The sequence below is a fragment of the Triticum urartu genome, chromosome 5A (assembly GCF_056163025.1).
Source record: "Triticum urartu cultivar PI428250 chromosome 5A, HENAU_Tu73, whole genome shotgun sequence".
NCBI classification, from domain to species: Eukaryota; Viridiplantae; Streptophyta; class Magnoliopsida; order Poales; family Poaceae; genus Triticum; species Triticum urartu.
The window spans coordinates 304085630-304109133 of NC_141877.1; the positions used below are offsets into that span (position 1 = coordinate 304085630).

The window sequence follows — 23504 nt, forward strand, 5'->3', positions numbered from 1 at the left end:
CTCTTCAACCGCTTCAAGCGAAATGACAATGAGAATGTCCAGCACACATTTGACCGGCTCACTGACATCACAAATGAGCTTCAAGCCCTCGGCGCCACTGAGATCACCAAACATGAAATCGTCAAGACGCTGCTGAGATCACTTGATAGTTCGTTTGACATCCTGGCCCTGATGATTCAAGAACATCCTGATTTCAAGACACTCGATCCGTCTGACATACTTGAGAGGCTCAACACACATGAGTTTCAACTTTCTGAGAAAAGAGATATCTACGGCCCAAACTATGGGCGAACTCGTGCCTTGAAGGCAAAAGCTGTCTCCTCATCTGAAGAAGAATCTGACTGCAGTTCTGATGATCCTGAAGACATTGGAAGAGAACTTGCAATGCTAGTGAAGAAGTTCCAAAAATTCACTAAGAAGAAAGGCTTCAGGAAATCTTCATGATCAAGCTCAAGGAATGATGAAGCTTCTGCTCATGACTACAAGAAGAAAACATGTCACAAGTGCAAGAAAACTGGACACTTCATCTCTGAGTGTCCACAGTGGGAAAATGAGAACAGAAGGAAGAAGAAGAGCAAGGAATATGATTCTGACGACAAGAAGAAGAAGAAATACTCAAAGTCTTCTTCCAAAACTTCATCAAAGTCTTCATCACACAAGAAGAGCTCATATGGCAAGGCACGTGCGTTTGTTGGAAAGGAGATGGATTCAGAGGAGGAGTCCGCATCTGAGGAGGCAGAGGTGGAGTCTGAGGAGGAGTCTGATTCTGGCATTGCGAGTCTGGCTACAGCATATGTCGCCAAGTCCATCTTCAATACTGAAGACAATGACTGCATCACCGACACCGACGCAAATGACAAGAACGACTCCACTCCTACCTACTGCTTCATGGCACGCGGTGCCAAGGTAAACACACGCACTACTCGCTATGAAACATCTAGTGACGATGACTCTGAATGTGATTCAAAACCTAGCTACAAAACACTTGCTAAAATTGCAACTGAACAACAGAAAGCTATGGAACATATTCAAAAATTGTTAGACAGAAGCGATGATCTGTTGGGTGCTGAAATGACTCGATCTGAATCCTTAATTGAAGACATAAAAAAACCTTCACGTTAAGTATCAGGAACTTGAAGATCGTCATGATACTCTCTCAACAACTCATGAAAAGCTTTCCTATGATTATCTTCAAAGGAAGTAAGAACTTGAGAAATTGAGGGTGGCTCATGAAGATCTTCAAAAGGAAAACGAGTCACTTCGCGCTGAACAGATCAGTCCCGCTCAGGAAGGATTTGAACCACCATGTCTTAAATGCATTGAGCGTGATAATGCTGCTTCTGTTGCTGAATGTTCCACTGCTACTACTGTTTCAATATCTTCAACTGTTGACGTGGTAACTAACCCCTCTGCTGAGGATACCACTGCTATTGCTGATGAGAATGCTAGGTTGAAGACATTGCTTGAAACAGGGATGTACAAAAGTCTGAAAGGGCATCAGACATTATGTGATGTCCTTAAGAAGCAGATTCTGAACCGAAACCCTAGGAAAGAGGGTGTTGGGTTCGTGAGGAAAATTAATGCAGATGGGTCTTACTGGAAACCTGAGCAGTACCCCAAAACCACATGGGTTGCTGCAAAGGAATCCTCAGCAGATCCATCCAATCTGTCTGGCTTCACTTGTGCTAACCCAATTATCATTGATGAATCCTTTGATGCAAACTATAAACTGTTTAAGAATCAGAATGATGAAGTGTTTGCCAGGTACATTGGTACTAACTGTAGGAATGGACCGCCTATGAAGAAGATCTGGATTCCGAAAACATGTCTGGAAAATCTTCCTGTGAATGTCTTCATGACACCTCACTTGAAGAAGACAAACCTCAGACCAAAGGCTTCATATGGTCCAAATGCTTCATACAAACAGGGGACTCACCTGAGTCGCACTAACGCAAATGTTTTGCAGGGGAACCATACTCAGGCATATGAATATGAGAGTGGTTCGTCGAACCGTCATGTTCATATGACCAAAAATTATTCTGCTTATTCCTATGAGTATTATTGTCCACCTGCTAGACTGTTTGCTAAGGTTTCAAAACCAAAATTCTCAGATGCTGCACTTAGACTTATAGCTTCTAAGCCACCCTTGAAGATGTGGGTGGTTAAGAAAGCTTAACTCTCCTTTGCAGGGAAAGGTCTCCAGCACAAAAACAAAATCTTCTGATGCTATTGCTGGGGACCATAAAAATCTTGTGGGGCGCAAGATAAAATGCCCAAATGGCATCATTATGTACTTCGTTCCTGAATTGCATGCTACTCTCCCCATTAGTCCTAATCTGGATCTAAGTTTTCATAACCCACTGGTTCGTCAAATGTTTATGCTTCACAACACTCTTCGTGAAGCCTATCCCCCTAACTGCACTGTAGGGTACGATACCAACGACTTCAAAGTCTTCAGAATGGATTATTGACAGTGGGTGTACAAATCACATGACTGGCAGAAGAAGCCTTCTTATGGACTCAACTTTACGTCCATCCAACAAGAGCCACATTACATTCGCTGACACTGGTAAAAGTAAGGTATTGGGTCTAGGTAGAGTTGCAATCTCAAAGGATCAACACATGGATAAAGTCATGCTTGTTGAATCCCTTGGCTTCAACTTAATGTCTGTCTCAATGCTTTGCGATTTGAATATGATTGTAATGTTTGACAAATATCGCTGCCTGGTGCTAATGGAATCTGACAAATCTCTAGTGTTTGAAGGGTATAGGAAAGGTGATTTGTATGTGGTAGATTTCTCAGCAGGACCACAACTTGCAGTATGTCTTCTTGCAAAAGCTTCAGAATGCTGGCTTTGGCATCGAAGGCTTGGGCATGCTGGCATGAGGAACCTCCACACCCTTGCGAAGAAAAAGCACGTCATAGGCATCGAGGGCGTCAAGTTTAAGAAAGATCACTTATGCGGTGCTTGTGAAGCAGGAAAGATGACAAGGGCAAAACATCCTTCGAAGACAATCATGACTACTACACAACCCTTCGAACTGCTTCACATGGATCTTTTCGGTCCCACTCACTACTCAACTTTTACTACTTCTGCATGCCTCTATGGCTTCGTAATTGTTGATGATTATTCTAGATATACTTGGGTGCACATAATCCTTTACAAGACTGAAGTGCAGGATGTCTTTAGACGCTTCGCAAATCGAGCTATGAACAATTTTGGCGCCAAGATAAAGCACATCAGAAGTGAAAATGGCACTGAATTCAAAAACACTGGTCTTGATACATATCTGGACACCTTGGGCATCACACATGAATTCTCAGCTCCATACACGCCACAACAGAATGGCATCGTCGAACGCAAGAACAGAACACTCATTGAGATGGCCAGAACAATGCTAGATGAATACAAGACTCCAAGAAAATTCTGGACTGAAGCCATTGATACTGCATGCCATACAATCAATCGTGTTTATCTTCACAAGCTCCTGAACAAGACATCCTATGAACTCCTAACTGGCAAGAAGCCAAATGTCAGTTATTTCAGAGTATTTGGCGCAAAATGCTGGATCAAGGACCCACACCACACCTCAAAGTTTGCACCAAAAGCACATGAAGGCTTCATGCTTGGATATGGAAAGGATTCGCACTCCTACAGAGTCTTCAATCTCTTCCACTACAAAGTGATTGAAACAGTGGATGTGCGATTTGGTGAAACCAATGGATCACAAAGAGAGCAATTGCCAAATGTGCTAGATGAAGTTCCAGCAAATGAATCAATCAAGCTTATGGGAACTGGAGAAATTGTACCTTCTGAAGCTCAACCTGAAGAAGAACTTATCATCTCAGCACCTGATCCACATGAAGACAATGCTCAGCCTGAAGATATACCTTCAAATGACCACATAGATCAGCAAGAGCAAAGTCCTCGCCCCACACACTCTCGTGTTGCAAATGAAGTACAAATTAACAAAATACTGGACAGCATCAATGCACCTGGTCCACTCACTCGTTCAAGGGCAACTCAGCTAACAAACTTCTGTGGGCATTTCGCATTCGTCTCAATATCAGAACCCAAGAAAGTTGAAGAAGCCTTCATGGAACCTGAATGGATTCAAGCTATGCAAGAAGAGCTTCAACAGTTTGAGCTGAATAATGTATGGGAACTGGTTAAGCGTCCTGATCCACGGAAGCACAACATAATAGGCACCAAATGGATATACCGCAACAAGCAAGATGAGCATGGTCAAGTTGTCAGAAACAAAGCTCGTCTAGTTGCTCAAGGATATACTCAAGTGGAGGGCATTGACTTCGATGAAACATTTGCTCCTGTGGCTAGGCTTGAAGCCATACGCATACTGCTGGCCTATGCAAATCATCATAACATACTTCTATATCAAATGGATGTGAAAAGTGCCTTTCTCAATGGCAAGGTTGAAGAAGAAGTGTATGTTGCACAACCACCTGGCTTTGAAAATCCAAAACATCCTGATATGGTATACAAGCTCAACAAGGCACTGTATGGCCTCAAACAAGCCCCCAGGGCCTGGTATGATACACTCAAGTACTTTCTGAAGAGCAAAGGCTTCATACCTGGTTCCCTGGATCCCACTCTTTTCACGAAGACATATGATGGTGAACTGTTTGTGTGCCAAATATATGTGGATGACATTATCTTCGGCTGCACCAATCAGAAGTATAGTGAAGAGTTTGGATATATGATGCAAGAGCAATATCAGATGTCCATGATGGGGGAGCTGAAGTTCTTCCTCGGTCTTCAAATACGGCAACAACGCAACGGCATCTTCATATCTCAAGAGAAATATCTTAAAGAGTGCCTGAAGAAGTTCGGTATGCAAGGCTGCAAAGGCTTCACAACACCAATGCCAGCCAAGCATCATCTGGGTCCCGACGACAATGGTAAAGAGTTCGATCAAAAGGTATACCGCTCCATGATTGGGTCTTTACTTTATTTATGTGCATCTAGGCCAGATATCATGCTTAGTGTTTGCATGTGTGCTCGATTTCAAGCGACACCAAAGGAGTCGCATCACTTAGCTGTGAAGCGAATTCTTCGATATTTGGCTCACACCCCAACTCTAGGATTATGGTATCCAAAGGGCTCAGAGTTTGATTTGGTTGGATTTTCGGATGCTGATTATGCTGGTGACAAAGTTGATCGCAAGTCTACATCAGGCACATGTCACTTTCTGGGACGATCACTTGTATGTTGGTCTTCAAAAAAGCAGAACTGTGTATCACTCTCCACTGCTGAATCTGAATACATTGCTGCTGGATCTTGCTGCGCTCAGCTTCTGTGGATGAAGCAAACACTCAAGGATTATGGCATTCATCTGAAGCAAGTGCCACTTTACTGCGACAACGAAAGCGCCATCAAGATTGCCAACAACCCAGTTCAGCACTCGAAGACAAAGCACATTGAAATTCGTCATCACTTTCTCAGAGATCATGTTGTGAAGGAAGACATTGATATCATACACGTCAACATTGAAGAGCAATTGGCAGATATCTTCACCAAGCCCTTGGATGAGAAGAGATTTTGCAAGTTAAGGTGTGAGCTAAATATCTTGGAATCCTCAAATGTCCTGTGATCAGGCACACATCCTAACACTTATGCATATTGATGACTTCGATGTGCAACACACGAAGTAGCGTATATCTTTAATCAATGAAGACATACATTCTAAGTGTGAATACATTAATGTGGAATTTGACTTCGGAGCGCCATGATAATTGTGCGCCATGTCTGGGTTTAATACTTCCTATACGGTGGGTAACGCCACCACCAAACGTTCCATCTTGATGTGTTTCTCTCATGGCGTTACCTCTCAATGTCTTCACAATTGGTTTGGCTTCATTCTCTGTATGTCTTCATGATTATCTTCACTGCGTTGATTATATGGATATATATGTACTGATGTTCTGTCCTCTACAGCATTCACTTATAGCTATGTCTTCTTGGTTGATTCTTTTTAAACTAAGTGAATGTGATCGGACCCTAACCTCTCTATGCTTTCTATCTCAAACTCTATCTCTCCAAGTCATATGCATTCTGTTGAAACTGTCGAATGTCTTCACTGTGTCCTTGTCAACTGAAGACATAGTGACAACCATAAAAGTTCAGTTTTAATGCTCATTCCTCCACATAAGATCCGGAGAAGCAGGAACGACTGCCCGACAATTTAGGCGTGCGTGGGACGTGGAACAAATCCCAATCGTCCTCTAACTGGCCACGCGTGCCTCAAATGCGAACCGCCAGGGGTACCTGCGTAATAGCGCAGTGCCGCCTCTATCCCTATAAATATACGATTCACTGCGGTCATTATCTCCTTCCACCCTCGCACGAACCCTAGCGCCACCGCTAGCACTCGACGACGCCGGCGACGAAGCGCTTCACTGCCGCAACCTCTCCGACGCTGTTTTCACGCCGACAGCGGACATCACTCTCTCCGCCGTCGCCGTAGGTGTCTTCCGTCGCCAAGTTAGGGCACGGAGGATCGAACTGCTCGGCCTCAACTCTCACTTCGTCTAGCAGTTCCAAGTGTGGTAAATAAAACCTCTTTTTACAGCTTCTTTTGATCCTACAGTTCAGTCACTTTCTGCCATAAGAAGTTTCTCTTCACACCAGTTAAATCTCTCGCTGCATCTCATAACATGCCTAGTATATTCACTTGTGCTTCATAAAGTAGTTAGATTCCTCACTTGTACTGATCTATGGGTTCGTACAAATCTGGAACCAACTTCTTATCTATAAGTGAATGTCTTCGCATAATGAGGTCAATGTCTTCTAAACCGATTTATCTTCAATATCTTCTGAGAATGCATATGACCTCTTCCCCTTCCCTCGCACCTTAATGCTGTCACAGGTACATGTCCGTGGGAGAATCCTTTGGTTCTCATAGTCTGCATTCATTTGCAGAGTACTTGCAGCATCACATCAACTCGCCTGAAGCCAGTTCTTGCAAAAGGAAGCCTTTGAAGCCTTTGAACATCTTGAAGCCTTCCAAGTTATTCATGGCTTCAGAAACAGCAGCAAGGAAGGGAGGCAGACAGCGACGTGGTGAAACGTCCAAAGATCTGCCTGATGAATTGGCAGAAATGTACAAAACTGATCCTGAAGAAAGCTATGGTCAGCGCAAGACACGAATCCAATGGATTCGAAGATATTGGGCAGAGCAATGGTTCCACTACCGCTTCGTCACTCAGGAATATGCAGAGAAGTGCGCCATCAAGAGACCTTGGGGAGATGTATTATACAAAAATCTCGTACCCAGGTCCAGAGACGAAGCCATTGCTCAAGGCTTCTATCCATGCATGGTGAGAGGACCACAGCCAGCTGAGGCACATCCGTCATCACTTCTCTGGTGTCGCGATGATAATCTCTTCAAGCGCAACTTTCAGTTTGCACAACAGTCAGCAAAGATAAACAAGAAGAAATTTGGGCTTGACTTCAACCCTGGTCCCTCCTCACCAAGGGCAGATGGCACACGCAACGCCGATCCCAATATCATCGGGCCGTATACCAATCTTGCAGGCCTCATCACTCGCATCCTAGTCCAAGGGACTGCTGTGAATGACCCTCCAGCAGATACTGAGTCAGATGACGCCCCTGCTGCTCCGAAGCCAAAGCAGAAGAAGCCAAAAGCTCCAAAAGCTTCAAAGCCAGCCGTTTCTCCCAAGATCGCAAGAGTGAAGCCTTTAGCAACTGCACCTCCTGAAGCCAGTGTGCAGTCAGAAGACTTATCACGAGTGTCCAAGCCCCAAGAAGCCAAGAAGCCTCAGCCACACACAGGCAAAGAGCTCACAGCTGCTGACATTCTGCGCTGCGAAGCCATTGATCTCTCAAGCGATGAAGATCTTGGAGATGATGCTCTTGAGCAGCTCATCAAGAGCAAGGAGGAGGCTGAAATCTTCAACAATCTGCCTCTGTTTGATGTCGCCATCATCCACAACTTCATCGATGAATGGTTTGACACACCAGACATAAGCTTCAATGATCTGCAGCTACCCATAGGCCTCAGCGTTGCCTTTCAAGGTGCAATTGCTTCAGAACTTGCAATAGCCCAGCGCATTGTAGAACTGAAGCAGAAAATTGATTATGAAAAAGCTCAGTTCAAGAAGCACGTGGCCAAGCTCAGTGTGCAAGAAGTGAAAAACTTCAAAACCATGTTGCATGAGCTGAAAGAGAGCTTCCTGAAGACGCGTGCTGAAGCTCAAGGCTCGCGAGAACGCATGAAGACTTTGGCTGATCACTGCGTGCAGGCCTACAATGAGGCAGAAAAGCGCAAGGCGCTTGGACGTCCCGGCATTGACCCCAGGATGGCCGCGAAGAAGAAAAAGAAGGCGACTGTGACCGAACCTGAAGCGCCAAGGTCAGAACCTGATGCTCCGATTGTCTTCCACGCTGCAACGACTGGCTCGAAGCCAAAGAGTCGATCAACCGCCTCACAGCACAAGAAGACACGGACCGCAGAGGCTAAAGCTAAGAAGAGAAAACATTCTGAAGCCTCTCCTTCTGAACCCATCATCAAGAAGCGCAAGACAAAGAAATCTCGGGCTGCTCCCACAGAGCCCCTGATAGTTGAACCACTCTGCGTCCGCTATCCTGACACAGATCGTCAGTTGACAGTGCATGAGCCTGCTTACATAGAGGCTCCGCACGCTGAAGACATTCCAGCAGCCAACCCCAATGCTGCTGAAGACATTGATCCCCAAGACAATGTGCAAGGTGATGCAGCCCTTCCTCAGCTTGAGGCAAGCGAACAGATCAGTATTGGTCGTCCATTGACGCCAATCACACAAAATGCGTCGTGGGCAGATAGCCCACAGGAGGAAGATGAGCCCCATCCCACTGCAACTCCACCAGCGCCTACACTCCATAGGCTTCGCAAAGGGCCAAGGGCTCAGGCTGCTGAAGACATTCCGGCTGCATCAGCCGAAGAGCAAGCAGAAATACCACAAGCTCCAACTTCCCCGCACCAACAAGAAGCAGTTCTCAAGGAGAACGTGCCTGAAGCTGAAAATGTTGAGGCTGCCACAAACAACGCCGAAGCAAATGTGGAACCCTCCCCAACAATAGCTTCAGAAGACACCGAAGCTACTGCTCCTGAACATCCTGGCGAATTCTTTGAAGAAGGGTGCCAACTCCATGCTGAAGCAATTGAGAGCATATTTCAGCGTCCTGAGCCAGATATGAGTCAGATGCTCTCAATGATGAAGCCATTTCCTCCAAATGCACCCTATCCAATTAGGTTCTTCGTTGAAGACTTAGAGTACCTGCCCAGAACAATATATCACATCATAAGGCGGACTCTCTGGCCAGTCAAGGGACACTCTCGATATGCAACGATTGATGGTGCAATGAAGACTCTCATCTTCTGCATTCTTCATGGCAAATGCTTCAATGCACAGGATCTCTTCATCCGTCAATTTGCAGCATCTGCTTCAGAACTGTTTGGATTAAAGTTTTATGCTCCTTGGGTTATGAGGCTGATCAAGCTTCACTCTGCAATCTCCTATCAACCCTCAGCCCGCAATCATAGGATATTTTTGCCAGATATGGACACATCTGCTGAAGCAATATATCCAGAGCCGGCCAAGCAACCACTAAGTCTTCAGAATGCAGAACACCAGAGCTTCACTCAAAATATTGAAGGTGTTGAAGCTCTCTCCCGAGTGTATCCAATGGCTGGCACCACACGTGCCCCTGCATCAACTGAAGCCACCAACAGCACAGCTGCAAAGAGACCCAAGAAACGCGCTCGTGCACTCACTAACAGAGAGCTTCTTGTGGCTCTTCACCAAAAGCAAGATAGGCATCACGACTGGCTCAAGAGGCAGATGAGAAGCATCATGCAAGACGTCAATCGCATCAGAAATATGGCAACCAAGAATGCATTTGTCACACACGAGACCTGTCGCCGCACTTGGAAAGGCCTCACCATGATGTGCCCTAAAGCTGAACTGCATGAGGATGGCTTCACAGAGCACTTCAATTTTGACTCCACGCCTCCAAGAAGAGCGGTGATGCGCAGCACACCATCACTTGAAGAGTCAGAGTTCTCTTCTTCTGCTGCCACCGTGTCTGCCCGGATTATTGAAGAAGAAGACGACGCGACATCATCTCCACCTGCTTCAACGCGTGTCGAATCTGCACCAAGCTCGTCTACACCGCCGCCAAACAACTCCACCGACCCTGCTGCGCCTGGGAACGCGTAGAAACCTCTATGTCTTCAAACCTTTTTGGTCATCACTGACAAAAGGGGGAGAAGCATATGATGGTAATAGTCTTCAAGCGGGTCACTATGGGCGGGTGCCTTCATATTTTGCTACATTTTGCTTCGTGCTTACAACTCCCGTTTTTGCTACATTTGCTTCTTTGAGTTGTAACACTTAGCCTTGATGGCCGTCTGCTACCTGCTTGTCACTCCGTTATGCGAAGATAAATTCCGCATGTGCGACGATAAATTCCGCACTCATCTCTTACTGCAGATGTCCATCTTCCATTATGCATGTCATTATCTTCATATACATAGTGGATTGTCATCATAAGTTGAAGTGGATCTCCACAAGTACAACCTGCCATGTGCATTTGCATTCAAAAGGCAAATTACTTATATGCACATCTTCAGGGGGAGCCCTTGCAACTTATGAAGACAAATTCCTTTACTATTTCACAAATTATGTTCCCCGTTGAAAACTTCAACTAGTTTGTCATCAATCACCAAAAAGGGGGAGATTGTAAGTGCATCTAGTGCCACCCCTAGTTGGTTTTGGAGTATTGACGACAAACCTAGTTGAGGGACTAACGTGTTTGTGAGAATTGCAGGAAAACACAGGTAGAAGTCTCTCATTGATTCAGTTTTATTACCAGAGATGACCCCTAAAAATGTACGAAGACATTGAAGACAATGGTGGTTTATGAAGATATTCATATTGAAGACAATGACATGAGAAGACTTCCTATGAAGCTTTTGGAACTCGAAGACCTAGTTCCTTCATAGTTTTATTTCATTCATGTTGTGTCATAGGAACCACCGTACTGTTAAGTGGGGTCGAAGAGAACCAGTCAGAATGACTGAAGTGATGCCAAATTCAAATCCTATGTCTTCGAGCGAAGACTATGAGAGAAAATCTTGTCCAGAGTCAGACAAGTCAGCTTTACTTGTAGCCCAAGTAAAAGTTGTCGTGTGAGTTCGAAATCCGACCGTTGGTACACGTGTCAGTTCCTTAGTGACCCAGGGTCATTTCGGACAGATCAAGTCGGGTTGCCAAGTGGCTATAAATAGTCCACCCCCCACAACCTTAAATGGTTGGCTGCTCAGATTTCAGTGCACGGCTTTTGTCGTTTGAGAGCAACCCACCTCAAAGCCTTTGAAAGAAAAATTCCCAGTGAGGAGAAAAGCCCTAACCACCCAGAGCCAGAGTAAATTGGGCATCACTTAAGTCTTCGTGTCTGTGTGATTTGAAGACTTATTACACTTGAGGACTGTGCATCCTCCAGACGGTTAGGCGTCGCGTTCTGAGCATCCAAGAGAAATTGTGGATTGCCAGTGAACGAAGTCTGTGAAGGTTTGGGAGTCTACCTTGAAGACTTACCAGAGTGATTGGGTGAGGTCTGTGTGACCTTAGCTCAAGGAGAAAACGGTGAGGACTGGGTGTCTTGGACTAAGTGTCCTTGACTGGGTGTCCGGGACTGTGTGTCCTTCGGTTTAAATACCTAGCCGCTCCAACCAGACGTACAGTTGTCACAGCAACTGGAACTGGTCTAACAAATCATTGTCTTCAACGTGTCACTGGTTTCATCTTCACTTCCCTTCACTTACAGTTATTCATTGTGAAGCCATTGCATGCTTGCTTTATCTTTTGTCTTCACAACATGAATGTATGATCTGTTCGGCTTCATAACTTCTTCCTACCTGATCCTTATTACACTGAAGCTGTTTGTCATTGCGCTTTCACTCTATTGAATACATGACCATGGCTGGCCTAGTGTAATCTAACTTCCGCTGCATAGTAATAGGCATAATCTTCACTGTTTGTCTTCATAACTCTCACGTTTTGAAGACTTTCATAAAAATCGCCTATTCACCCCCCTCTAGTCGATATAACGCACTTTCAGTTTGGGTTTGGGTTTTCCTCACTTGATGATTTTTGCTCAAAGTCCTTGGAGGATGGGATGCTCTCAATGACAAGTGTCAGTTTCTCGCAGAGCAGCCAACCAGCTAGTAGTTGTAAGGTGCGGCTATTTATAGCCTAGGGAGCAGCCCGACATGATAAGACATAAATTCCCTTCAATGATATGACCATTAGGTGGGTAGATATTTTGGGACAGCTGGCGCGTAGCTCAGCAACGGTCAGAAATTTGGCTATCAAATTCCTCGGGGCTATCATGTTCCTCACTTGTAGGCAATCCGCACTGGCGAATTCCTAACTCCTCAGTCAAAAAAAATTCCTCAGAGACCAGAAGAACTTCGTCTCTGTCACTGAAAAAATTGACTGAACTGCATGAGATTTCCAATGGCTTCACTCGAAAGGATTGCTAGGTGTAGGATTTTGAGATGAGAATCACTTGGAAACTTTTCCTTGGTTTTACCTTGACCCCCTTTAACAGTACGGTGTTTCCTAGGACTCAAGAAAGAGAAAACGAAACTACGAAAATAAAAGTCTTCACGCTTCATATTCCTCGCATGAATATCAAGTCTTCACGGTCACACCAATTTCTTCACTTTCAAAGTCTTGAAGAAAACCAAAGTCTTCAGCTGAAGACATTCATTTTGAGGGGATGACTTTCATCGTAAATATCAAACTCCTCATAGATTTATAGACCTGTGTACACTCACAAACGCATTAGTCCCTTAACCTATAAGTCTTCAATACACCAAAATCACTAAGGGGCACTAGGTGCACTTATAGTAAGATATATTTATGTTTCCGATCTGAGATTTACAACTTATTGTGAGATCCTTATTTGTAGTAATTAATTTGCAAAACTTTACTGTTTCAAATTTGTTGTCTATATATGTTGCAGTTTTTTTGTAGAGTTATATGTTGTGTTACATGTTGTTTCACCCACATAGCATGCATGTTATGTGTATGTATATAACTTGCATGTTGTGTGGAGGGGCTTGGAATCTTTTATATGCATTTGCTGATGGAATGACTATATTTGCACACATCTCTGATGTCAGGTCTTGACATGTAGTCTCTGACCCAAATGGCCCTGAGGCACAAGGTTAGCTCTTGAAGGATGAGCTAGAGCCAAATAGCGAGTCAGCATCGGGCCTTGAGGTCAGGCCTAAAGGCTCTGGGCAGATGTACCTGGATGCTTCGGATCCAACCCAAAAGTAGCAATAAGAGGAGCCAAAAGCTCCGGCTGGGTCATCACCCCGCTGCCAGAGCACCAACTAGGAACTGGGTACCTCAGAGACTTCGACCCCTTTCCTGGATACTCCAGTACACGCTCAAGAGCAACGAGAGACTGACCCGGAGACTTCGGCTCCAGCCCAAGAAGGCCCAGAGGAAATTGCGGTCTCCGATTGAAAACAACTCCTTTTCTGGCACTGCAGATGCATGAATGGAGATTTTGACCAACTCGAAGTTGCACTTTTACAACTTTTGGCTTGGGAATTCGTCGAGCTATTTGGCTTTGGGGTTCAGTTTAGGAAATGGGGTGTCTTGATCATGACTTGAGCTTGTCCTTTGCCTCCCAACTATACCCTTTTAATAGTGCATGAGCACTACTAGTCAAGAACAAAAAGGAAGGTAAACTAGCTATCCATCACAAAGTTCTTCAAGATATGGTAAAATGTCAATTTTTTCTCTCCATCATGCCTTTCATAAACCCGAAATATCTAACATGACGTTAATCAAATATGCTAGAATATGAATTTTTTCGTTTCACAATTCCGTTTGACCAATTAAGGCAAATGTTGAGACATTCTCTCACGAGTAATACCATGTCCTCACATAATGAGTTGAATTCATTTGATAAGTACTCTCCACTACGATCTGAATGAACTCGTTTGATTTGATTTTCAAGCTAATTTTTATTTTTGTATATTGCAAAGTAGTGTAGAGCCTTATCTTTAGTTTTGAACAGATACAAGTAGCAAAATCTAGTGAAATCATCTATCAACGCCATTAAGTATATTTTTTTCACCTTTGTGAACACAATATTGATTTTACATAGATCAGAATATATAAGGCCCTTCGCAGTGCTTCATGGTGTGCATGTGTTAAGCATGCCACATAAGCAAAAAATTAACATGGTAAAGCAATTAAGGAGGATAGAGAGCACTTCGATAACCGAGAAGAAACAATGCTAAGTGCGTAAATCTGTACAAAACACTTAAATAAAGGAAGTTCACCAATGCATGAGAGAATTTAGTTTTTTTGTGAGGTTGGAGAGAATTTAGTTGTTAAATAATTAAACAAAGAAAGCTTAGGTACAACAAGTTAAGCATATACATATTGCGGACTTTAGTTGTTAAACACTTCAATGAGTTTAGCATCTCATCTAAGCACTTGTGCATTAGAAGAGACCTAAGCTTCAAGGGTGTCAAATTCATCTTACCCGTAGATAATAGACCTGTGCGGCGCAAGGTTGCATATATATCACACAACCTTGACATTTAGAGCGCCTTTCCAAAGTAAAACTCAAGATTAAACGTATTTTAGCAAAGTCAGGTTGACAACTAAAATTACTTTTGTAAAAATAAAAATAAAAATATTTTTGGAAAAAATACTCTCTTCATTTATTTTTGGAAAAAATACTCTCTTCATAAAGAAGCGTATGAATGAAAAGGTGATTGCGCTTAGTCCTGGCCATGGGCAGCCCGACCCAAAAAAGCCCGACCCGGCCCGGCCTGACGCTGCGCCCGGGCTAGGCCTGGGTCGGTTTTGAGCCGAAGGTCAGGCCGGGCCTGGGCCCGCTGTTTTTGCGCTTTACTGGAAAGGCCAGGCGGACTTTTGTAGTGGCGGGTCAGGCTTGGGTCTGAAAAGTAGACCCGACAACTGGGCCAGGCCAGGCTCGGGCCTGAGTTTTCTACCTCGGGCTTGGTCAGGCCCGGCCCGGCGGATGGCCAGGTATAATTTGCGGAAACACCAAGCAGTCCCGGCCCGAGAGAGAAAGAGAGTCCTGGTGGTCGCGGTCGCGGGCACGGACGCGGGAGCAACGGCCGCTTTCCTCGTGCCCTTGCTTCCTTCCTAACCTAACCAAGCAACCAGCCCTAACCGATTGCCGTCTCCATCCGCGTTCATCCACCCAGGGCATCCTTTGCCGCTAAGCAAGCCACACCTCGGGTTCGAGGCGGCGAGGGTTTGCGCGACGAGGATGACTGTAATGCTCTGGCCCCGGTGATCTCTGCCGTTTCAGATTGGGGAACTCGATTTCGATTTCGACCCCAGTGCTGGATTCGTCGATGGTGGGGGTGCTGTCGAATCGGGTGGGCCGGGAGGCCCTCGCCGCCGGGGATCACATCTACTCGTGGAGAACCGCCTACATCTACGCCCACCACGGTCGGTAATCCCCTCATTCTTCTCCCCCCAACCAATCTCCCCTAACTATATCTGTCAATTGGTTCGTTGGTTGGCCGAGGATTAATTAAGCACCCCGCCACCATTAATCTCACGCCTGGTCCTCCGGGGTCACCTTGAAGACGCCCTGCAACAATAGATGTTAGGTTTGCCGGCTACAGATTGCGACGGGGGTCTGGGCTGCCCCCCTGTTGAGGAAATATTTCCGTCAAATGACGGTCACCTTGAAGACGCCCTGCAACAATAGATGTCCTCATCTCTGAATCAGACTATTTGGCGGCCTCCGTCTGCAATGCCTTTTACCTAAATGGGGACTTACGTTTGCCGGCTACAGATTGCGACCGGTGGCTGGGCTGGCCCCCGTTGAGGAAGATTTTCCTCAGTGATGAGGAGGGTTGTTCCCAATAACCATGATTTTGCAAGTGTTGCCCTTCAGCGAAGGATCGGCTCATTCTCGCTTTGCCGAGTGCGTCTGGGTTCATCAACTGTGGATGCCTATGCTTCAGCGCAGCATGATTGGCCACCTTTCCAGCGGCACCAGCACCAGCACCACTGGAGGCGGGCGCGGATGTGAATTCAGAAGGGGAGCACTTGAGTTTTCGACACCATGGTAATCATACTCTGGGATCTCCTCTGCTATGTGGGATGTGGCATCAAGGATCCCAGTGAAGTGAGCACTCAGCTCAGGCTGGCGCGAAGGGGTTGGCAAGTTTTATGTGACTCAGATACAGCAGAAGTTGTGCGCATGGTTGTTCAATCTGGTTAAGAATCGACTGCAAGCTTTGGCCATCCTGTACATTTGTAATTTGGCTTTCGACCGCTTTCTATGTAATACAAAGGCCTGCAAAGCTTTTGCCATTTGTTAGACTAGTGGGCTTTGAATAGCATCTTATAGATTAATATCTTCCTTCTCAAGCCGCATTTCGCTCACGCAAGTGCTGCCTATGCTTCCTAGTTTTCGCCATGCATACGCTCCTTACTGCAATACTTGTTCGTGATGTCCTCTTGACTTGTTTACTTGTACACATGTGCTAATATGTTGTCATGTATAATACAGTAGTACTGACTAGTTTGATATTCCATTTTTCAGGGATATATGCTGGAGATGGAATGGTCATCCATTTTACGAGAGCGGTTGGACATGAAATTGGGACAGGAACATTCTTAGACAAGTTTCTGTTCAGCTCATCGCCGACTACGGCGGATGGCCCTCCTTGCGAGAAATGTGGGCACCTCATCAAGCCTCAGGGCGTCATAATGTCCTGTCTCGATTGCTTCCTGGACGGGGGCAGTCTCTACCTCTTCGACTATGCTGTGTCGCCCCCTTTCTTCCTCGCCAAAGCGCGTGGAGGAACGTGCACTATGGCACTCTCTGACGCTGCTCAGCTTGTTGTCCACCGTGCCAAACACCTCCTCAACAATGGCTTTGGCATGTATAGCCTGTTTAAGAACAACTGTGAGGACTTCGCGATATACTGCAAGACAGAGCTGCTCGTCGAGACTGCTTACAGCGTTGGGCGCAGTGGGCAGCTGGCGTCCCTGACGGCTGCGTTCAGTGCGGTGGCTTCTTCGCCGCTGCGTTTCCTGACAACTAGTGCTAGTGGTCTGGCAATTGTGACAAGCGGCATGTACTGCGTGGGGCGATATGTGTCAGACATGGGTGTTCGCCGTGATGTGATCAAGGTGCCTGTGGAAAGGCTTGTAGAGCACTGGGTGAACAATGTCACTCCTGCTCTTCCTCAAGGGGCCACCCAGGCGGAGACTGCAACACCAGGAGGCTTGCCTGAGCTACCAGAGGAAGGGGAGCTTGCTAAAACGGCAACACCAGGAGGCTCGCTGGAGCTACCAGGAGAAAGCGAGCTTGCTAAAACGGCAACACTAGGAGGCTCGCGGGAGCTACCAGGGGAAGGCGAGCTTGCTAAAATGGCAACACCAGGAGGCTCGCCGGAGCTACCAAGGGAAAGCGAGCTTGCTAAAACGGCAACACCAGGAGGCTCGCTGGAGCTACCAGGCAAAGGGGGACTTGCTAAAAAGTAAAGTGTTATTTAGCTGCGGTATTGTCGTTCGTCGATTTGGCTTTGTGAGGATTGCTGCTCAATTCCCTTATCTGTGTGTTCCACGCAATTCTTCATGCAAATTAATCTACCTCTGAAAGAGGTTGGTCGATCTGGGTGTGACGATTTGCTGCTTAATCCACTTATTAAGCTTGTTGCCCGAACTTGTTCATGTAAATTAATTTACCTCTGAAAGAAGTAGCAATGCGTCCACTTCGCTTGTATGTAATGTTATGATGTAAGGTGCAAACTTCTAGCCAAGATTTGTCTTGGCACAAATTTGAATCAAACCATGTGATGTCATATATTTCTTGGTTCCATCATAATATCCATTGTTTTGTGTGCTCTTCCCCTTCCACAAGTATCCACTGGAGTTTCTGGTGCTTCCTGAAGCCTTTTCCTCGCAATAATGTCTAGTATCACCTCTGTTCCGAATCGTAAGATGTTTTAGATATTTTAATATGGACTACATACGTGCTGAAATGAATGAACAAGCACACCAAACACGTTTTTCAAACAAAAAAACACAAACACATTTATATACATGTGATTCAGAAAAAGTTTTGAACATCTCATAATTCGGAATGGAAGGAGTAACTCTTATGTTCTATCATCGTACTATTCATGAATTCCTTCCCCAACTTGTCGAATAAGCTAGCATGTCCTTTCTCAGTTGCAGTTTTATAATGCTACATATATTGATCATTATGTTATTTACAGCATTTTCTAAAATGTCACACAGGAATGTTATGGAGAGGATTCTCCTTGCTGCAGTCTACACCGTACTAATTGTGGCTACTTTTTATCCTCGGTAATAACTCCAGAACTTCCATAAGTTTCTCCAATATTCGATCGACAAAATTAGGATAGAGTTATAAACTGATCTATCCATATTCAACTGTGTGTGTTTCTTTTTTCAGTTTTTTTCTCACACGTATATTCCTAGGATAACTTCCTTTGGATCAGTCTCTATCATCCATGAAGGCCTGCCAATCCAAGTGATATAACTATGTCAGCTAACATTAACATTACGAGTTAACCACTTATATTGTGAAATCGGGTAGAGGAAATCACTTGTTCATCACGAAATTTGTTGTTCCTTGGGACGCACGCTCAAGAAGCAGCTTCCTTGATTCAATTGCTATTCCCTCTGGCTGCATTACAAATAATTGAGATGATCTTAGAAAGTACCCCCTCCGTAAAGAAATATAAGGCCTCATTCGGTTTGAAGGATTTTTGTAGGAAAAACATAGGAACAAGGATTCCGGAGGAAATTTTCCTATATATGCATTCGGTTTGTAGGAAATGCGTACAGGAATTTCATAGGAATACTACTCATTTCCTGTGTTTTTGGAGGAAACTACACATCCACTCAAAGCTCATTTTGCGCGTAAGAACGAGGCAAGTCAAATCCTTAGGATGGCAAGTGCCATCCTATCAAATTCCTATACTACTCCTAATTCCTACGTTTTGATTACTACTTTAGTGATCTAAACACTCTTATATTTCTCTACAGAGGGAGTATGAATTAAATTCTCTTATTTTTTGTGAGGCGCGAAGGAATTTGTTGCAACTATTCCATTAGTTTTCCTTCTATCGGAGCACTACTCACCTCTTCCGGAAACCAAACACCTGGTTGCGTGCTTCCCTCCAGAACTGCTTGAACAAATGCAGCCGTTGAATGGCCCACCGATCTGCAAGTCCAACATAAGATGCTTAGATGAGATGTAGATAGATTGACCAGAATAATATTGGGTACTTCCGAACTGAAAAGTAACACCAGGACTTGTAAAATGAGCCATACAGTAAATATTGCTTAAATCTCGAGTATAAATTCCTAGGATTTGAGTTGTAAGTTCTGAGTATAACTTTTTCTGACAGTTGTGTTGTAACAGGTATTGCATAAAATTCTGCATCGATCATTTCAAGTATTAAGAACAGATAAAGAAATCTCATTAGGTAGATAATCTCTGAGTTTAAATAGGCATGATTATAGAATTGTTTCCACCTAAAGCAGTTTTGAAACCAATGGAAACTCTTGAATGCCGACTATAATTTCCTGGGACTCTGCTTTATTTGGAGGAAATTAATGTTAGGCTCAACACAGTCGATGGGAAAATAATCTGATAGGCGGAAATAACTAATGGTAAATATCAATTAGGTAACGGATTTTGAGCATGCTCAATTGCTCATCCAGAAATGTGCACTTACACAGATAGTTTTCTATGAGAAAATAATCCAATAGTATTTCGGCCATTCGAACACTCCAAGTCTACCTGCACAAACAAAATAAGTTTGATCCAACAATAGTCATCAGTAGTTTCGCGTACTGCTCTGGACACAGCTTCAGTGGAATTAGTATGCTCTTACTACAGACACTACGTGAGTACTAGTATGCTCTTACTGTAGACACAACTTGAGTACGAGTAGTATGCTCTTACTGTAGACACTACTTGAATAACATTACAATGACTTGAATATAATGCTGAAATAGAGATAAAGGAAATACTTACTCTCATGGACACACGCTCTCCTACAATGCCATCAATGGCTCGAACAAGGGGATCAATTTCTTTAACCAACTTTCCAACCTTATCTTTATCCCTTAACAACTCCTAAAAAGGATCAAGTTGAAGTCAAGTATATATACTGCAAATTGGTACCAGCTCAACTACATCCTTAATATTGATACTTTTTTTCATCCCATTGACACAGATCGTATTGGTTAATTGCTTAAATTGCAGGAAAATACATGCTACTGTATGTTTGCAACTTCCAATATCTTCAATTGGTATCACTAGAATAGCAATGTGAGCTTGAATGGAGGAACTTCATAAAGAGATAACTGAGAACTGGGAAGAATACATACAACAGGTAAAAATTTAGCGAAAGCCTCCATTCCCCAATTCCAGAAGAAAGGAGCAGTACCAAATCGAGCACTGACAGTTGGGACACCTAAAAATTTATGAGCACTCTTCACTTCAGGCAAATTCCTGAAATAGACGACAATGCATTTGCGGTATGTCAAAAGGCAAGCTATGCTAAATAATGGTAGTGCATTTTTTTTACCACACTGGCTTCTGGTTTGTCAATTATAAGATAATGCCCAAAGTACTTACAGTAAGTAAACATCTCTCTTTCTGACCCCTTTTCCGAAATCAATGTTGAGAACTCCACTGTAGGGCTTCAATTTGATTTCTTCTCCTAAATAGGTAATTAGAATGAATTCATCATCTTTTCCTCCTCACTGAGGAAGACCATAGGTGATTATTAACGAAAATTTCAAAAATACCTTTGTTATATGCAATTACATCCTCCCCAAGAAGCAGAAAACTTGTCGCCAATATTGTTGGGCCAGCACCACCAGAGCCTGCAGTATAATAGAAGAATCTAAAAAGGATTTAGCAATGTGGCCATAAATATGAGCCCGTAGGAATACTAGTAAGTAGTAAGATCTGACATGAATAGATGCATCGAGAGTCAAATCAAACCACCCCTTCTGTCCTTAATGTCTAATTTGATTTTTTTTCCTTTTCCAGAAAATATAGAACTCCCCTAACCTTAGTCTTTCAGGCTCTCCATCTTCACTTCTTGCAGCACTCACAAGCTCAGCAGCCATCACTGTTAGAAAACAATACAGCACACGAATAAGCACTAAACGTTTAAGACGTGGCACCCTTCCCGTTCTCGATATCTGCAGCTATTCCTTAATGAAGCAACGCGGTCCGTGTAAAAACCACACACACTTCTTGCAGTACTTTGTTCCTTGGTTCCATGAGGACATGGTAGTTAAGTAACACTGCAATTTATATTAACATAGTTTCCAACAGCTTCAAGTGTACGTATCTTTCGACTTTGATATATGAATACATGACACAAATCAATTTGGTGAATCCACTCACAGGTACCGTGTTCCACCTTTTTACAGCACTAGCTTTGATTCATGCGATTTCTTTCCATTTGGGTACTGTTTAAAGAAACATTGCACCGAGCATTATTTTAGAATAGCATGTCATTGTCTTTAGTCACTAGTATCAAGTTACACAGTGGAGCAACAGCAAACATGGACATTCGTGGCAACGAACGGAAACAAGTCAAAGAGCATATAGCAATTACTGGAGATGTGGATGAAAAAAAATAGCAAGCCAAATTGATGGTGTTGTATGCCATGAATTTGAAGTAATACCATTGCTCACTCCAGGATATATGCCGGCGGTTGTAATAGCTGGAACACCTTGAGCTTTTGCTTCTTCATGAAAAGCTTTGGCTCTCCATGAATAGTCCATATCATCACAAACATCGATATATGCTGTCTGTTCACAAAAGCTTAAGTGAGCCAACAGCCATTTCAGTTATTATTAAGTAAAATATCACCAAGTTCAACAGATGTCGCAAAACTTATGCAGCTGTCCTCAGGGACAGGATGTTTTTAGCCACCTTGGTCGATATCGCCGCCCGCAGGACAGCGCATTCAGCCTCTCTCTGGAAAGGCCCAGCAGTATGAACAACCAAGTCCACATCTGGGGAAAGTTCAAACCATTAGTCAGTTATATGTCCCGATTCCCGTGGAGGAAAACCACACGTCTGTCTAAATGAAGCACAGCATTAGCAAGTTATGGTATAATTTGCATTACTGACCCTCTAGCGCTTTCTCCAACATGGCTGCGTTGCCAGTATCAATTTTCACAAACTCGGATTGCTCGCCAAGCTCAGATGCCAAAGACTCACCTTTCTCCCTGGCAAATTACAAGGCATATATCACCCGCAAAAAAAATAAAAAATTACAAGCCATATATGAACAGAGTGAATATATATTAATTGGCTCAAATGTGTCAAGCTGCTAACTAATTATATATCAAACTAAGAGGCGGTTCTCATTTGCAGCTGATGGAATGCGACTGAAGTGAAGGATGTGGCAATTACCGGTTCCTGCCGCCGATGAGGATGTTAAGGTCGGGGCGGAGCTTGGAGAGCGCGGTGGCCGTGGAGCCGCCGACACGGCCGGTGCCGCCGAGCACGAGGACGCGGGCGTTCGAGCGCGGCTTGCTCGGGGCAGCGGGCGCGGTGGCGGTGGAGGACGCGGCGGCAGGAGGGGTGCGGAGTGGCATGCATGCTCTGACCATGGCGGCCATGCTGCTGCACTGGACTGGGTTTACGCGCGGCGGTCTGAGCCACCCATGCCAACTGGGGACGAGAGGGTAGAGCCATGGGTCGTGCAGGGGTGCGTGGATGTTGTTTAGCGGCGACGTGGAGGCTTATTGGGCCGTCGTCGATCAAACCTGCTCTATCAGGGCATCTTCAATGCAAGGCTCTTATACTGGCGCTTAGAGAAATAAAAAAAATGTTAAATAGAAAAAAACATCCAAGCGCTGATGTGTTGCAACGCTAGACGCTACCTGACAAGCGCTAATATAGCCAGCTGGTGTAGCAGCGATTCATCCCACACGGCAAGAAACACCCAGGCGCTCGATGCTATTTGTTGCGTCGATGCCACACCCGACGCCAGGAATCGGCCGGGAATCGATGGCTCAACTGCCAATCGAGCAGGATAGATACCCTGGCGCCTCTCTACTAGCGCCCACGTTGGGCATGCCCTCAGAAGCAAAACTAAGACCTCTTTCAATGTAAAGATGTATAAATGAGGTGCTAAGTGTATTGAAAAAAAGACTTTCGCCCCGCTATATTGATATAGCAACCACCTGATATAACAAAGAGTTCAATACTGAGGCAAACAACACAAGCATGCCCAAAAGAAACAAAAGAAAAAGAAGAGAGAATAAAGTCAACACCGTCGAATCGACGAAAATGATGATAACCCAAAACCGTTGCGCCCACCGGAGATGTACCACCTCGCTCCAGGCACCTCGAACCTCCGCATACCAAGCAGCACC

At 44.6% G+C, this 23504-nt stretch overlaps 2 protein-coding genes across 3 annotated transcripts; one reads left to right on the forward strand and one right to left on the reverse strand.

Moving 5' to 3' along the window:
• The first annotated feature begins 15128 nt into the window (after window positions 1–15128).
• LOC125508625 (protein LEAD-SENSITIVE 1) lies at window positions 15129–17918 on the forward strand. The gene is made up of 2 exons (XM_048673381.2): window positions 15129–15541; window positions 16650–17918. Exons 1-2 carry the CDS (start codon window positions 15445–15447, stop codon window positions 17594–17596), a joined length of 1044 nt encoding a protein of 347 aa, XP_048529338.1. The 5' UTR covers window positions 15129–15444; the 3' UTR covers window positions 17597–17918.
• Window positions 17904–22867, reverse strand: LOC125508624 (Saccharopine dehydrogenase). 2 transcript variants are annotated; one of them, XM_048673379.2, is made up of 13 exons: window positions 22537–22864; window positions 22252–22349; window positions 22051–22133; window positions 21800–21926; window positions 21174–21234; window positions 20906–21003; window positions 20733–20817; window positions 20483–20606; window positions 20127–20228; window positions 19825–19889; window positions 19226–19307; window positions 18688–18767; window positions 18199–18599 (listed from the first exon to the last, which is right to left on the reverse strand). In XM_048673379.2, exons 1-13 carry the CDS (start codon window positions 22743–22745, stop codon window positions 18542–18544), a joined length of 1272 nt encoding a protein of 423 aa, XP_048529336.1. In that variant the 5' UTR covers window positions 22746–22864; the 3' UTR covers window positions 18199–18541. The 2 variants fall into 2 exon arrangements, with proteins under 2 accessions (XP_048529337.1, XP_048529336.1); XM_048673380.2 differs by lacking the exons at window positions 18199–18599; window positions 18688–18767 and adding an exon at window positions 17904–18038 and having other exon boundaries at window positions 22537–22867.
• Window positions 22868–23504: the final 637 nt, after the last annotated feature.